Below are 14,759 nucleotides of genomic sequence, written 5' to 3' on the forward strand. Positions count from 1 at the left end.
TCTGGGAATTGAAGTTCACAGACGCTGGTTGGGGAATTCGGGGAGTTGAAGTTCACAGACGCTGGTTGGGGAATTCGGGGAGTTGAAGTTCACAGACGCTGGTTGGGGAATTCTGGGAATTGAAGTTCACAGATGCTGGTTGGGGAATTCTGGGGGTTGAAGTTCACAGACACTGGTTGGGGAATTCGGGGAGTTGAAGTTCACAGACGCTGGTTGGGGAATTCGGGGAGTTGAAGTTCACAGATGCTGGTTGGGGAATTCGGGGAATTGAAGTTCACAGATGCTGGTTGGGGAATTCTGGGAATTGAAGTTCACAGATGCTGGTTGGGGAATTCTGGGAGTTGAAGTTCAAAGATGCTAGTTGGGGAATTCAGGGAGTTGAAGTCCACATATCATAAAGTGGCTGAGATAGAGGAAACACTCTTCTATGGATTTGGGAAGTTAAGATCAGAAAATGCAGCTCTAATGAACTTCTAGTAAATAAGAGCACATGTCACACAGGTGATTTTATTCTCCATAGTAACCAGCATTCCTTCCCCTTCTTCCTTTCTACTGCTTGCTCCAGGCACCTGAGCTTTATGCAATATCCAGTTGGCTCCTGGACTCTGTTTTCCCCACATGTTGCTCTTTCATTGGCTGGCTCGTCCATGAATTATTTCATTAGATCATAACAGCAATAGGATTTCTCACTGAGAAATAGACCTGAGGAGATCCTGATGCTGAAGAAGGAGGGAGATAAAATTACCTTCTCTGGAGGAAGATCAGGTTTTAAAACATTGTCCTGGCTGAAACTTAGAGCTGTGAGCTTGCTTAAGCAGAAGCTGAAATCTTTGCCAGGTAAGTACACTTTGAAAATGAAATTGATGAAATTAAGTTTTAAAGGTAAAAGTGGGAAATTTGAGATCTAATATTCTTTAGACTGAAAGTATAGGCTGATTTTTCTTCTTCTTTTAGAGATATTTTGTCTGTGTAAATTTGGTAACTTACAAATAAAAATAAATCCATACCTCCCCCTATTTATAGTTTATTTTTCTTTCTTTCTAATACCGTATCAACCTGTACTGAGTACAGCTGGATCCAGTCATTTTTAATAACTTTATTCCCTTGTGTCCTAACTGCACAAAAAATAAAATACAATAAGAGTGGTAGAATTGATTGATTTTGTTTTCAAGGCAAAGGATTATTCAAACATCAGTAAATGTACATGAAATTTACTAATAAAACTACTAATAGTTCTGTTGGAAAAGCTAGATGACAAGCTCAGGTTAAAAGATTCCTCCTTCCCTTTAGAGGAATTGTGGTCTTCCAATTCTTTGAGAAGCCAAAAGCTGAGCTTTGTAATGAGTTAAAGATTTATATGTGATAACAGAATTTCTGAAAATAAAAAGAACTGTAATTTAGATAGAAAGCCTATCAGATTTTTCCATCCGCCCCTGAGCTGAAGTATTGTATCTGAAATTGCAGAGGTTTTTTTCCTCACCAGTTCTGGATCGTTTACAACTTCCTTTTTATACTTCCAAACAGCATTTTAAATTCATCAAGTTTTGTAAAAACCACAGGTTTTTGGGGTGGTATTTTGTTTTGTTTTTTGCTGAAAAAGACTACAGATCCAATGCTAAAAAAGCACAATAGGATCAAAATTTTACCACAATTGAGCAGTCACTGTTCAGATTATCGCCTGCTAGGAACAATTGATTATTATACTCCAAGGGAGTAAAAGAGTCCTTGCATCAGAGAAACTGAAATGAAAAAGCTATATTAACTCCACCTCAGGTACAAGGAATTTCTCTAAGGGGAAATAGTTGTCAGGAAGAGTACTTGGGAGTGGCAACAAAGCCAACATGGAGTGTGAAACTTAACTATTTTCTACTCAGCTAGACTGAGTTTTATGCTGGGCAAAGCTGCCAGAAAACTGCAAGAGATCTGCTTGTAAGAGCAGGAATTTTTTTAGAATCTTATCAGGAAAAAAGTAGGAGATACCTATTGGGACCTTGCAAACAATAGTGCTAAAGAAGGCTTTGAAGTCTTGAGCTATAACATGGCTACATAGTGGAGATGTTTGCAGTAGCTGAGGGTTCTTGGTGCTCTTTGAGTTTGGTTGCTTTCTTGGAGACATTTCATTACCCAACTAGGTAACATCATCAACGTTCATAGTAGTTCTTTGATTACCTTCATTTGTAATAACTGGAATACAGAAGTTTGGGAAATTCACTTCTGGGCCTTATTGACCTAAAACTTCAAATAGGGAAGACGGATATTCAGTCGTCTTCATCTGGAACACCTCCGATTTTAGATATTTTCAGTGTTGGAAACATGGCCTTAGCTCATGCCTTCTCCCAGATTTCCACATCAACGTAATTCTTATGGTTTATTATTTTATTCAATACTTGCTTCTGCACACGGAGCAATCCACATATGGATTAAGCCATATGTGACATGATTCGCCTACATTGCTTTGTAGTGATGGTCTTAATGAGAACTTAAGCAAAAGTCCAACTCTTTTATGCAGTTGGTATACTTGTGTTAGTTCATCCCACATAATCATACTGAATAAATAGTTTTAGTGTAAAGCAGGGGTGTCAAACTCGATTTCTTTGAGGGCCGCATCAGGGTTGTGTTTGAACTCGGAGGTGGGGAGTGGACATGGCCAGGGTGGGCGTGGCCAGTGCGATGTCACTCATGTATGAGGCGGTGGGGGCCAGAGCACACTGCCAGTAAAAATGGCATTCAGAGCCACGCACAGCCCTCTCGAGCTCCATTTTCACTCAGACGTGTGCAGGAGGCTGTCATAGCTGAAAACGGAACTCCATTTTCACTGGCAGAGGCACTGCAGGTCATTCTTTGCTGTTTCCAGGGCAGCCCCGTGGGCCACATCTAAGCACCTCATCAGCTTTGAGTTTGACATCTCCCCTCTGGTGTAAAGGAATAAAACCAGAAAATATTCCATCATGATATATCACGATACGTGGCATAGCCATCAAAACCAGCAGTCCATGATTGCACCTGCATTCAATAAATTCTACCAATATAAAATGCAATGATATTGCCTTACTTAGAGGCAAGCAACTTGCAGCCTTCTAGATATTGAACTACAATTCTCAACAACTTCAACCTGCATGGTCTATGGGGAATAATGCTGGTAATTGTAGTTCACCAACATCCATTGTTGGCACATGTTCCCTACCCCGTGCACTGCAGCTAATACAGTGGGACAAAGAAGGGTACTCACTGTATGACATGCTAAATCAGTCTTTCCTACCTGAACACATTCCAGGCATCCCTGCTGTTGGTTAAGCTTGCTGCAGGTTTGAGAGACTTTGCTCCAATATAGCTGGAGAACACGAGGCAGGGAATCTGCCATATTAATGAATTCCTGCCTTTTTTCACTACAAACATCAGAAAACGTCATAGCTGGTCCTGTCCAAAGTTTACTGCCAGTCATTTTACTACCATTTGAGTTTGTACAGCTCCACCTTCCTTCTGTGGGCAACTTGGAAGAGGTACTCCGATTCCATCAAATGAAACTTCTAGAAGGATTTTGCTACAGTGACATTGCCTGAAAGAAAGCCTACATTATTGAAGGATAGTTTGGGAAATAAAATGCATATTGGTTGCTGTGGACGTGAAAGCAGTCTGGTTGTTTTGAAACTTGGCTGTGACCAGCATGCAAAATACTTGCTTTTTTTTCCATAAGTGGGTTCATGCCTCATTAACTTCGAAGACCTGAGCGATACCTTGATTTCAGTGAAGCAGATGAACTAGCTAAAACATGATGATTAGAAGGGAAAGCTGTTGCCTGGGTAGTTTAGAGCTAAAATTTGAATAAGACGGAGGCAAAAAATATCCCAGGCCTGTATTATTTATATATGTCAAAAGTTTAACTTGCCTTTTATCAATGTGCAAATACTTGCAAGTTGGTCAATCTTTCCTTCATATATATATATATATACACAGGTGACTTACTCTCTGGAAACAAATACTGTGGAGGGTATGACACCCCTAACATCCCTTGGTGTGTGTGTTTTGTTAATACAGCCTGTTGTGCCTTAAATGGCTTCTACCGTACTGCTGTAAAATAGCTTCTACTGTACAGTGCAGTAGAGTTGCCATGGTAACAGCTTCACAGTACTCCACAAGGGGGCTCCCTCTGGTAAGGGGGAAAATCCAGCATTAGAAATTATGTTTGGTCTGAGATTATTTTTAGGGACAAATGTATGGATTAGGATAAATAAATACCTGGCCAACGCCAGGTTATCAGCTAGTCAGTAATAAAATTCCCTTTCATCTAACACCAGGATGGCACTTTGTGGCATAATAGTGGAAAAAACTTTGTTGTTCATGATTTAGGAATCACAATTTTGACACTTGACAGGATGGAAGAATATTATGGGGGGGGGGGATTCTTAGATGGATGTGGTCCCATACCACATCTTTGATAGATACACTGTGGAATTATGAATGGAGACAAAAGAAAGGAAGAAAATGATACACCTTAGCACCGTGATGGCGAACCTATGGCATGCGTGCCACAGGTGGCACGCAGAACCATATCTGCCAGCACCCAAGCCGGCAGCTCCAGTCCACATGGACGTGCTGGCCAGCTGATTTTCAGCCTTCTGGAGGGCTGGAAGAAGCTGTTTTTGTCCTCCCCAAACTTCAGAACCCCCCTCCCCTGGGGAGGGCAAAAAACGGGGCCAAACGAGCCAACTGGTTGGCTTCAGAGCCAATACTCCAGAGGCTTTCCTGGAGCCTGGGGAGAGCGAAAACGGCATCCCCTGCCCCCCCCCCCCGGAGGAAATACCAAGCTCAGCTTGGAGGCGAGCAGTGCGGCGTTTGAGCATGGGGAGGTTGTGCACACATGCACATATGGGGGCGCTCTTTGCATTATGGGTGCTGGCAAGCGTGCATGCTATAGTGCGCGTGCCCTCTCATTTTTGGCACCCAACAACTAAAAGGTTCCCCATCACTGCCTTAGCACTATAAGCCTGGTACAGTTGTCAAGGCAAGCAAAAGAATTCATAAAACAATACAGCATGAGTTTGCTAGAGATATAAGTTCTGGGAATGAAACCAACATGGTTGGAGATCTGTGTCACGATGTTGAGTACATTAGGTACAATTCAACCACCTGTCATCCTTTGAAAACAACAGAATGTTTGAGAGTTTCGAACTGATGGACAAGTCCACAGGTTCAAACAGCTGTGATGTAGTCAGCGGTGTCCTTGGGGAAATTCTCATTTGCTTTCTTCAGTCACAGGTGCAGTTAAGGAGAATTTAAATAGCAAATAAGGGTTTGTTGGTGTGTTTTGCAGAAATGCGGGCCAGATTCAGTACAGAGAAATAACTGACAGGCAAATCAAGCGTCTGAAACATGTGTTGAAACTTTTCAAATGTACGTACCTTGAAAAACAATTTTACAGTGACACAGAACTATGCCTAAAGAGCAGAGGTTTTTTTGCAATATAATTAAAACACATAAAGTTCATACTTCAAAATACCCTTTGTAGGAAGAAATCACCCTGGTTTAACTTTTGCCCATCATTAATCATTTAGCATTGTCTATATAGGGGTTAAAGATTTTTTTTTTCAAACTAGTGATACATGGTTACCTATTAATTATTTCAGAACTGGTATTATATTAGGAATCACCTATTTCTACTTCTATTTGAAGAAGGAAAGCCACTTTATCAAAGAGGCAAAAAACTAAACAACCATGTCAAAACTTTGGGCATGGTTATAAAATCAAATATCTTCATTGCAGTCTTTGATCAGCTTTTGCAATAAAGAAGAACATGAGAATAAATGAGAATCATTTATTATTAAAGAAGAGAAAAATAACAGGACAATAAAACAACATATTGAATTAAATGTTTTGTATAGTTGGTGAAGATATTTGGCCACATGATGTGTATGGGATAGTTATAAAACTGGTGTGTGTCTCAGGATTGAACCTATAAAATCTAGGCTATATTTCCTTGACCTTCAGCCCTTCTGATGTGTTGGATGCAGTGGTGGGATTCAATTTTTTTTTACTACCAGTTCTGTAGGCGTGGCTTGGTAGGCATGGCATGGCTTGGTGGGTGTGGCTTGGTGGGCATGGCATCTCCATTCCCTCCCCACCTCACCAACCTGCTTTCCAGCTCCTTTCTCCTGTGCAGGGCAACAGAAGAAGACCCAGCCAATCAGCTGGGACTGGGGAGGCAGCGCATGGATCAGGGGCGGGGCCAGCCGCTTCTCCGAACTACTCAAAATTTCTGCTACCGGTTTGCCAGAACCGGTCAGAACCAGCTGAATACCACCTCTGGTTGGGTGGTCTGGTGAATTAGATAAAGATTTTAGAAGCTGCAATTGTTGTATCACAAAAGAACAGCAGGTTAAGAAGAGCTGGGCTAGCCATGAAAGCATATTGGTTTACCTTTGTCTTGTCTGTTTTCCAGATTAAGGCTTAAGGCATGGCTGCATTCCTCCAGGCCTTGTTTTCCTTGCTGCTCCTGGGCCTGTTCAGCAATACTGGGAGAGCACAGCGAAACCCCGAGGTATTCTGTGGAGGTTAGTGTCTCAGCTGAGTATTTCCCTATGCACCCAAAGGACTTGTAGTTTACAGGTTTGATAGTTCGGCACAAATAAGCCAATAACTTCTCACTTTGTTCCCTTAACAGCAGAGCTTTTTTTTATGGAGACGGAAAGTCAGAGATGTATCAATGTCTCCCCACCATCCTTTCCTTACAGGTGGTCTTCAATTTATGACCACAAATGGAACCAGAATTGCCATTGCTAAGCTAAGGCAGTTGCTAAGTGAGCCACATCCAATTTTACAACCTTTATTTTGCCGTGGTGGTTAAATGAATTGTTGTGGTTGTTAAGTGAATTATGCAGTCGTTAAATGAGTCCAGCTTTCCGCGTTTGACTTTGCCAGCTGGGAAGGTTGCAAATGGTGGTCACACGACATCGGAATGCTGCAGCCGTTGTAAATTATGCCGCTTGCAAAGTGCCCAAATTTTAATCACGAGATTGTGGGAATGCCGTGACTGTCGTACGTGTGAGCACTTTTTTTCCAGGCCATTGTCATTTTGAACGGTTGCTAAACGAACAGTTGTAAGTCAAGGACTACCTGCACTCTTTCCCTCCATTGTTTCCCTCCATTGAGTGATTAGAGTCTCTGTGCAAATCCAAAGCAGAAAAATAACTCAGGATTGCAAACTAATCCATGTTGCCTTGTCCCAAAGCTGCTTTTTCCCCCCAAGAGTTGCTTTCTGGTTTTTCTTTGAAGAGATTTCGCTTCTCATCCAGGAAGCTTCTTCGGCTCCAGCTAGAAGGTGAGAAGTTGAAGGGTTTATACTCTTTGCAGACAGCTGGTCATTTGCATTCTTTTAGAGAATCGTTGAGGCCATCTGCAGGTATATCTGTGTCTTCAAGGTCACCTGAGTGGTGCAAATGAGGGTGGAGCTTTCTTGGAACTGTTCCTCACATCCAATCAGAGCTGAAGAAGCTTCTTGGATGAGAAGCGAAACATCTTCAAAGAAAAACCAGAAAGTCCAGTTGCCTCTTGGGAAAAAAAGCACCTTTGGTCAACCATGACCTGGGTGACTGAGAATCTCCATAGAATTTTTGCTGCCTTGAATGCAAAGAATGTATCCATCTGGTCTTTTTTTCCCTCTCTCCAGTGGGACCAGTCTACCCAATTATGGGACGGAGCATACTGCTTCTGTTTTTGCCTTTCAGCCCCAATCCAGGAGCCTTTGCAGGCAGTCACTTTCGCAACAGAACAGAACAACCTTACTCAATAAGTAAGCATACAAGTAGTCCTCAATTTATGATCAGTCATTTAGCAACTCTTCCAAGTTATGACAAACCTCCCCAGGGGTACTTACATTATGATGGCTGCTCTGCAGCCGCATGTCCGCATTTCAGACGCTTGGCAATGGAATCACATTTACGAACATTTGCAGGGTCCATTGCTGAGTGTCCATTTTTGAACATTATTGGTGGAAACCAACACATTCACTTTTTGGGGGGGGCAAAACTGGTCCAGAGCAAACAATTGGTTTACTTAACAACCACAGGGTAGCTTAACAATTACCACAAAAAGGTCATAAAATTGTGTCAATTACCTGGGTGACTTGCTTTACGACCCTCATGATATTACTAATGGGCAAGCTCCTTTTACAGTCTTAAGTCAAAGCCTACCCTTCTCCTTTTATTTCTTTCATTAAAAGCTGTATTCCCCTCCGTTCACTTAAGAACAATTTCAACTCAGTATGGTAAGGAGGAAACTCTTGAGGAAACATGCCTAAAGAGAGAGAAATAAACTTTTGCTTTATCTACAGGTAGTTTGATGCTCACTTGATAGGTTAAAAATGACTTAGAAAGGGAATTGACTGGCATTGTTTGCTGTGCATTGCTCAGTACCCAGAGGCGAAGTTTCAACGCATGCAGGAGCACCCACCTTGCTCTCCCCTCCTCCCCCAGCAACTCCACCTGGCTGCAAACAACAAGGCTTTGTCATCCATTGACAGTTGTGCACACAAGGGGGAAAAATCTCCATCTGTGGTCTCCTAGCAGGGAGATGAGGGGTTGGTTTTTTAAACAGATGGCACAATGAGCTGTAAGAAATGAACATCTCTCCCGAGACGGATAACCTGACAAAAGTAGTTGCAACAACATATTGAAATAAATCCTCCCTTGATGTATGCCACGGCTGCGGAATCTTCAATCCCAAGATCTCTTGACGAAAAGTCTGGTTGGGGTGATTCGGGTGCAGAGGTTTTGAGAGACAGGCCACCTTGTGCTTCCTGGGAAGTGAGCAGAAGGAGGCAGGGTTGGCCAAAGACAGATGTGCTTTGGTTGAAAAAGGCCCACCGCCGTAGCAAAGATGCCTCTTCCAGGTAGAAGGAGGCCAGCTAAGACAGAAGAGTATTTTCTGCTATAGCAGGACGTGGTGTTTTGCATCTCTTTTCTTATCCCAGTATATCTCCTGATTCTGCTTCAAGCATATCTCTGGGATAAATTCAGTACAGGTAATACTTGACTTATGACGAGTCGCTTAGCAGTGACACTAAGGGACTTTTTAAAAAAGAGGATAAATTTCCATGTCGTAATTCTTTGGGAATTTGGAGGGTTTTGTCAACCAAACGTTTCTGGTGGATGTCAAACAGGGGAAAGTTAAATCTCTGCTTTGCTGGAAACAGGCAACATATGGACTTATGACCTTTCTGGTCAAATAATATATCCTGTACAGTTGTGGTGGGTTCCTATCGGTTTGGACCGGGTCAGCCGAACTGGTAGTGGTTTGGTAGCCTGGGTGGTTGGAACCGGCAGTGACCCAGGCCTGCTACGCCCCTGAACCGGTTCCCCAGTTGCCACCGTCCCCACTGCCATCTTGGATTTCAGTTCTGCGCATGTGCAAAACAATTTATATTGCAATACGCATGTGCGCACAGCATGCAAGCATGAGCAAACCGGCAGTAGTGCCGGCCGGAATCCACCCCTGCTGTAAGGAAATAGTGGGATTCAAAAAAATATTCTACCAGTTCTGTAGGTGTGGCTTTGTGGGCGTGGCATGGCTTTGTGGGTGTGGTTTTGTGGGCATGGCAGGGGAACGATACTGCAAAATCCCCATTCCCTCCCCACCCCACTAAACTGCTTTCTAGCTCCATTCTCCTGTTCAGGGCAACAAAAGAAGATCAGCTGGGAGGCAGCAGGGGCGGGGCCAGCCTATTTGCCAGTTCTCCAAACTACTAAAAAATTCTGCTATCAGTTCTCCAGAAGCTGTTAGAACTGGCTGAATGCCATCTCTGCTGTAAGGTTTTTATAAGGGAAAGCTTAATTTTATGTTACTAGTAGTTATTTTGATCTATCTTGGCATTTCAGGTGACTTGGGATTAGCATTCAATGTTCAAAGCTTTTCATATTTTAAGGCAGATTTTGGTCCGTTCTAAAGAAACAGAAAGCTCTGTTTTGTATACCATAGTCTTTGACTTGCAACCAGTGGTGAAATTCAATTTTTTTTACTACCGGTTCTATGGGCGTGGCTTGGTGGGCATGGTGTGGCTTTGTGGCCACGGCTTGGTGAGTGTGGCAGTGGAAGGATACTGCAAAATCTCCATTCCCACACCACTCTGAGGTGTCACTTGCCGGTTGTCCAAACTAGAGGTGTCATTTGCCGGTTCTCTGAACTAATCAAAATTTCTGCTACCGGTTCTCCAGAACCTGTCAGAACCTACTGGATTTCACTCCTGCTTGCAACCAGTCGCTTAGCAAAATTTCAAAATTATGGACTTCCACCGCAGCACTTATGCCCTAGTTCTGAACTTCTGATGGCTGCATTTAGGGCTGTTTGCAGTGCCCTGCGGCCCCATGACCACATTTTATATTTTTGTTTAAAATGGCATTTACGTCTAGTTTTCAACAAAACCAACCCATAGTAAACAATTGGTTTACTTAATGACTGTGTTGTTTGTTTATCAACACCACAAAAAGATCATTACATTGGATTGGTCCCGTGGGTGACCTGCTTTACAACCATCACAACTAATAACATAATGGGCAGACTTCCCATGGTCGTAAATCAAGGACTACCTGTGCACTCTTACTGTTCCCAAGCTTGTTTTGCAACTCAGATTTTCATGCATTGAACTCCCATTTATTTAATGACCAGCTGCTGCTAGAAATAGATTATATATTTTCATTAAAAATGTTTCAATTGAAAGCTCGTTCTGTGCTGCTTAATAATGAGGAAGAGTTTAACATTAGCCATGAAACATATGAAATACAGAAATGGGTTACCATGAAACAGAGGAAGACTGGCAACCTTTTGGAGGCCCTGGATTAATTTGCAATTTGTGAGCGTGGTATAAATATGTATTTATATCTCACATTTATTATTATATTATATATAATATAATATATTTTATCTATTTTATAAAAGGTGTATTCTAATTACATCTACTTATATTAGATATAATGATTAATATTATATCCAGGGGTGGGCTTCAAAAATTTTGGCAAGGGGTCCTCTGCCTGGTTGCTGGGTGGGTATGGCCATGGTGGGCGTGGCCTAGTGGGGGGGGGCGCTTTTGCCCTCCTCAGTCTGCAGAGGCTTTCCTCGAGCCTCCAGTTATGTTGAGGCTCTCTGCGGGCCGGAAGCAGGCCCATTTCCAGCCTTCCTAAACTTCCGGTACGCCCGTTTTTCACCCTCCCCAAGCCTCCGCACGCGCCCTGTACTTGCCTGCATCCAAAATGGCCACATGGGGATTCCTGGAAGTGGGGGAGGGGGCAGCCAGGAGTGGGATTTGGGGGTTCTCCGAACTGCACAGAATCTTAACTAGAGGTTCTCCCGAACCCCTGTGAACCCCCAGCAGCCAACCCCTGGGTTGACAGTTGGACAATTGTCAATGCCTGGAATGCACTACCTGACAACGTAGTTTCTTCCCCAACCTCCCAAAACTTTAACCTTAGCCTGTCTACTGTCGACCTCACCCCATTCCTAAGAGGTCTTTAAGGGGTGTGCATAAGCGCACCAATGTGCCTACCGTCCCTGTCCTAACATTCCCTTGTATTTGTATCCATTTCACGTATTCATAATCATGTTTACACATATATCTGTTATCTAATTCATGCTTGATGAAATAAAATAAATAATATAAATGAAATAAAATAAAATAAATAAAATAAATAAAATAAATAAAATAAATAAAATAAATAAAATAAATAAAATAAATAAAATAAATAAAATAAATAAAATAAATAAAATAATAAATAAAATAAATAAAATAAATAAAATATCGAATATTCTATTAGAGAACATATCTAATATTGCTTCCTCCTCCTATTTTCCCCACAATAACAACTTTGTGAGGTGGGTTGGGCTGAGAGAAAGTGAATGGCCAAAGTCAGCATTCATGCCTGAGGTAAAACTAAAACTCACAGTTTACTGGTGATTGGCCACCTCGCCAGTTTTCATGTCTAAGATGGAACTAGAACTCACCATCTCCTGGTTTCCACCCTGATGCTTTCATCACTAGACCAAACTTACTCTATATACTCTCAAAATGGCTCATCTTTAAAAAAAGGGGGGGGGTTATGCAGACGGAACACTTACTACTCACAAACTGGTTATCACAGCTGTCAGAGCTCAGTTATCATTGATCAGGTATGCTGTCTCCTCCTTGTCCTCAGGTGATCTAAGAGACATGGGTCAAAGGGTTGCATTTGCCATCAAAACCCTAAGGCAACACAATTCAGTAGAACCTGATCTGAAATTTGAATTGGGTAGGTATGTGTAAAAATCTACTGATTTTTCCAACTTTTCAGTCGCTTCAGAGCCATTATTTTAAGGTAATCCCATCTCCCTTAAATCAATGCTCCAGATCAGCTCAGACCAATTTCTTTCTACCACAACTTATTTTCATCTTTTTTTTTGAGGTGTGGGAGGAAGCAAGCAAATATTCTTATAAAACTACCAGAGAGCTGAAACATTTTTTAAATTTTTTCTAAGGATGACTACTGGATCTGTGTGGGCAGCGGTGGGTTCCTGCCAGTTCTAACCTCTTCTATAGAAGAGGTTCCACAAATCTACTGTGCCATTTAGAACCGGCTCCAGCTCCCTCCCTCCCGCCCATCCGCATCACACTTTCCCTGCCTGCCGCTCACTGATTGGCTGGCTCACCAATCGCCCCGCCCACCTCTAAGAGTCCTATCTAAACCTTAAAGTCTTAAAGCTGTCAAGTTTGAACACCCTGAGGTTTTTTTTCTAAAGGGTTAGGGGTGCAAAGGTCTTGTAACTTGACAGCTTTAAGACCTGCACACTTCAATGCCAGAGTTCCTGAGCCAACATGACTGGAGGAGGAATTCTGGGAGTTGAAGTCCACAAATCTTAAAGCTATCAAGTTTGAACATCCCTGGGTTTTTTTTCTAAAGGGTTAGGGGTGCAAAGGTCTTGAAACTTGACAGCTTTAAGACTTACACACTTCAATGCCAGAGTTCCTGAGCCAACATGACTGGAGTAGGAATTCTGGGAGTTGAAATCCACAAGTCTTAAAGCTGTCAAGTTTGAACACCCCTGGGGTTTTTTTTCTAAAGGGTTAGGGGTGCAAGGGTCTTGTAACTTGACAGCTTTAAGACTTGCGTGCTTCAAATGCCAGAGTTTCTGAGCCAACATTTTGGTTGCTAAGCAAGAGCGTTGTTAAGTGAGTTTCACCACATTTTACAAGTTGGCCCCGCCCACCCAGTCACATGACTGCCAAGCCACTCCCACTCAGTCACATGGCCGGCAAGCCACTCCCACAAAGCAGGCCACACTTACAGAACAGGTTCTAAAAAATTTTGAAACCCACCACTGTATGTGGGGCTTTAAAAGGTTGCAGGAGCAATTAAACCTTTGAGGTTCATGTCTAGCTAGGGATGATTATGTCCCATCGGATATCACCACCTTAGAGAAATTTATTCTCAAGATTCTGTTCATACAAGACATTTGTAGCAGTGGTGGGATTCAAAAAAATTTACTACTGGTTCTGTGGGCGTGGCTATGTGGGCGTAGCTAAGCTTTGTGGGTGTAGCTTTGTGGGCATGGCAGGGGAAGGATCCTGGAAAATCCTCATTCCCTCCCCACCCCACTAAACTGCTTTCCAGCTCCGTTCTCCTGTTCAGGGCAACAAAAGAAGACCCAGCTGGGAGGCTGGGAGGCAGCGGGGGCAGGGCCAGCCTATTTGCCAGTTCTCCAAACTACTCAAAATTTCCATTACTGGTTCTCCAAAACCTGTTAGAACTGGCTGAATACCATCTCTGATTTGTAGATACGGAGACTACAGTTAATACTGTTCTATTAGGTTCTATCAGAACTATACAGTTCTGATAGAACCTAGCTTCAGTTTGACTCCTCTAATTGACCTGATTGAGTGACCTTCATCCATGAGTCATGGTGGTGCAGTGGTTAGAATGCAGTACTGCAGGCTACTTCTGCTGACTGCCCGCTTTTGGCAGTTCGATCCTGACTGGCTCAAGGTCGAGTTAGCCTTCCATCCTTCCGAGATCAGTAAAATGAGGATCCAGATTGTTGGGGGCAATATTCTGACTCTGTAAACTGGTAAGAGATGGCTGTAAAACACTGTGAAGTGGTATATAAGTCTAAGTGCTATTGCTATCTAGGCATTATGTCTTAGCCAAACGTAGCTAACAGAGATATTGTTGGGATAAAATTAAGAGACCTCTATAATAACGTTCAGCTCTTGAGGAAAAATGGAGCTTTGCAAATACACCATTAATGCATTGGCTTAATTAATCAACCAACCTGTTTTTCAAGCTGAAAGTGTTTAGTACAATCCAGAACACAGTGAGGAGATGCAAGTAAATCCAAAAAACAAGTGACGCATTCTGTAACTTCAGCTGTGGACTTCATAAGATTTTATTGCTGTCAACTATGAATACCCAACTGTGAAAGAACAGGTTAATAAATAAATATAACCTAAATAATTTGGCTTCAAGCAGTAAAGGGTAGTGCTTGTTCTGGGCAATCTGTAGCAATTATGAATAAAGATGATGAGGATGTGTTGCGTATGGGTGAAAGCATGAACTGTGTTTGAGCTGGAAGTAAGGACATAGAGCAGGTAGTTCTTAGCTTATGATTATAATTGGGAACAGAATATCGCTAAGCTATGAGATCATTAAGGGAATTGTACTTGATTTTACAATCGTTTTGCCACAGTTGTTAAACGAATCATGAGGTTGTTATTATTATTTTGTATATGTTTTATTTGCAGTTTT

At 42.3% G+C, this 14,759-nt stretch overlaps 1 protein-coding gene across 1 annotated transcript in view; it reads left to right on the forward strand.

Moving 5' to 3' along the window:
- Positions 1–723: 723 nt before the first annotated feature.
- The window catches only part of CNPY1 (canopy FGF signaling regulator 1), a gene marked incomplete at its 3' end in the record, with an annotated part of 65,319 nt that continues 51,283 nt past the window's right edge, over positions 724–14,759 (forward strand). Inside the window, exons 1-2 of the mRNA XM_081933083.1 lie at positions 724–837; positions 6,437–6,548. Of these exons, the coding sequence (XP_081789209.1) occupies positions 6,452–6,548 (97 nt within the window). The 5' untranslated portion in view covers positions 724–837; positions 6,437–6,451. The remainder of the gene's footprint in view (positions 838–6,436; positions 6,549–14,759) is intronic.

The sequence above is a fragment of the Natrix helvetica genome, assembly GCF_964273705.1.
Source record: "Natrix helvetica genome assembly, chromosome: Z".
NCBI classification, from domain to species: domain Eukaryota; kingdom Metazoa; phylum Chordata; class Lepidosauria; order Squamata; family Natricidae; genus Natrix; species Natrix helvetica.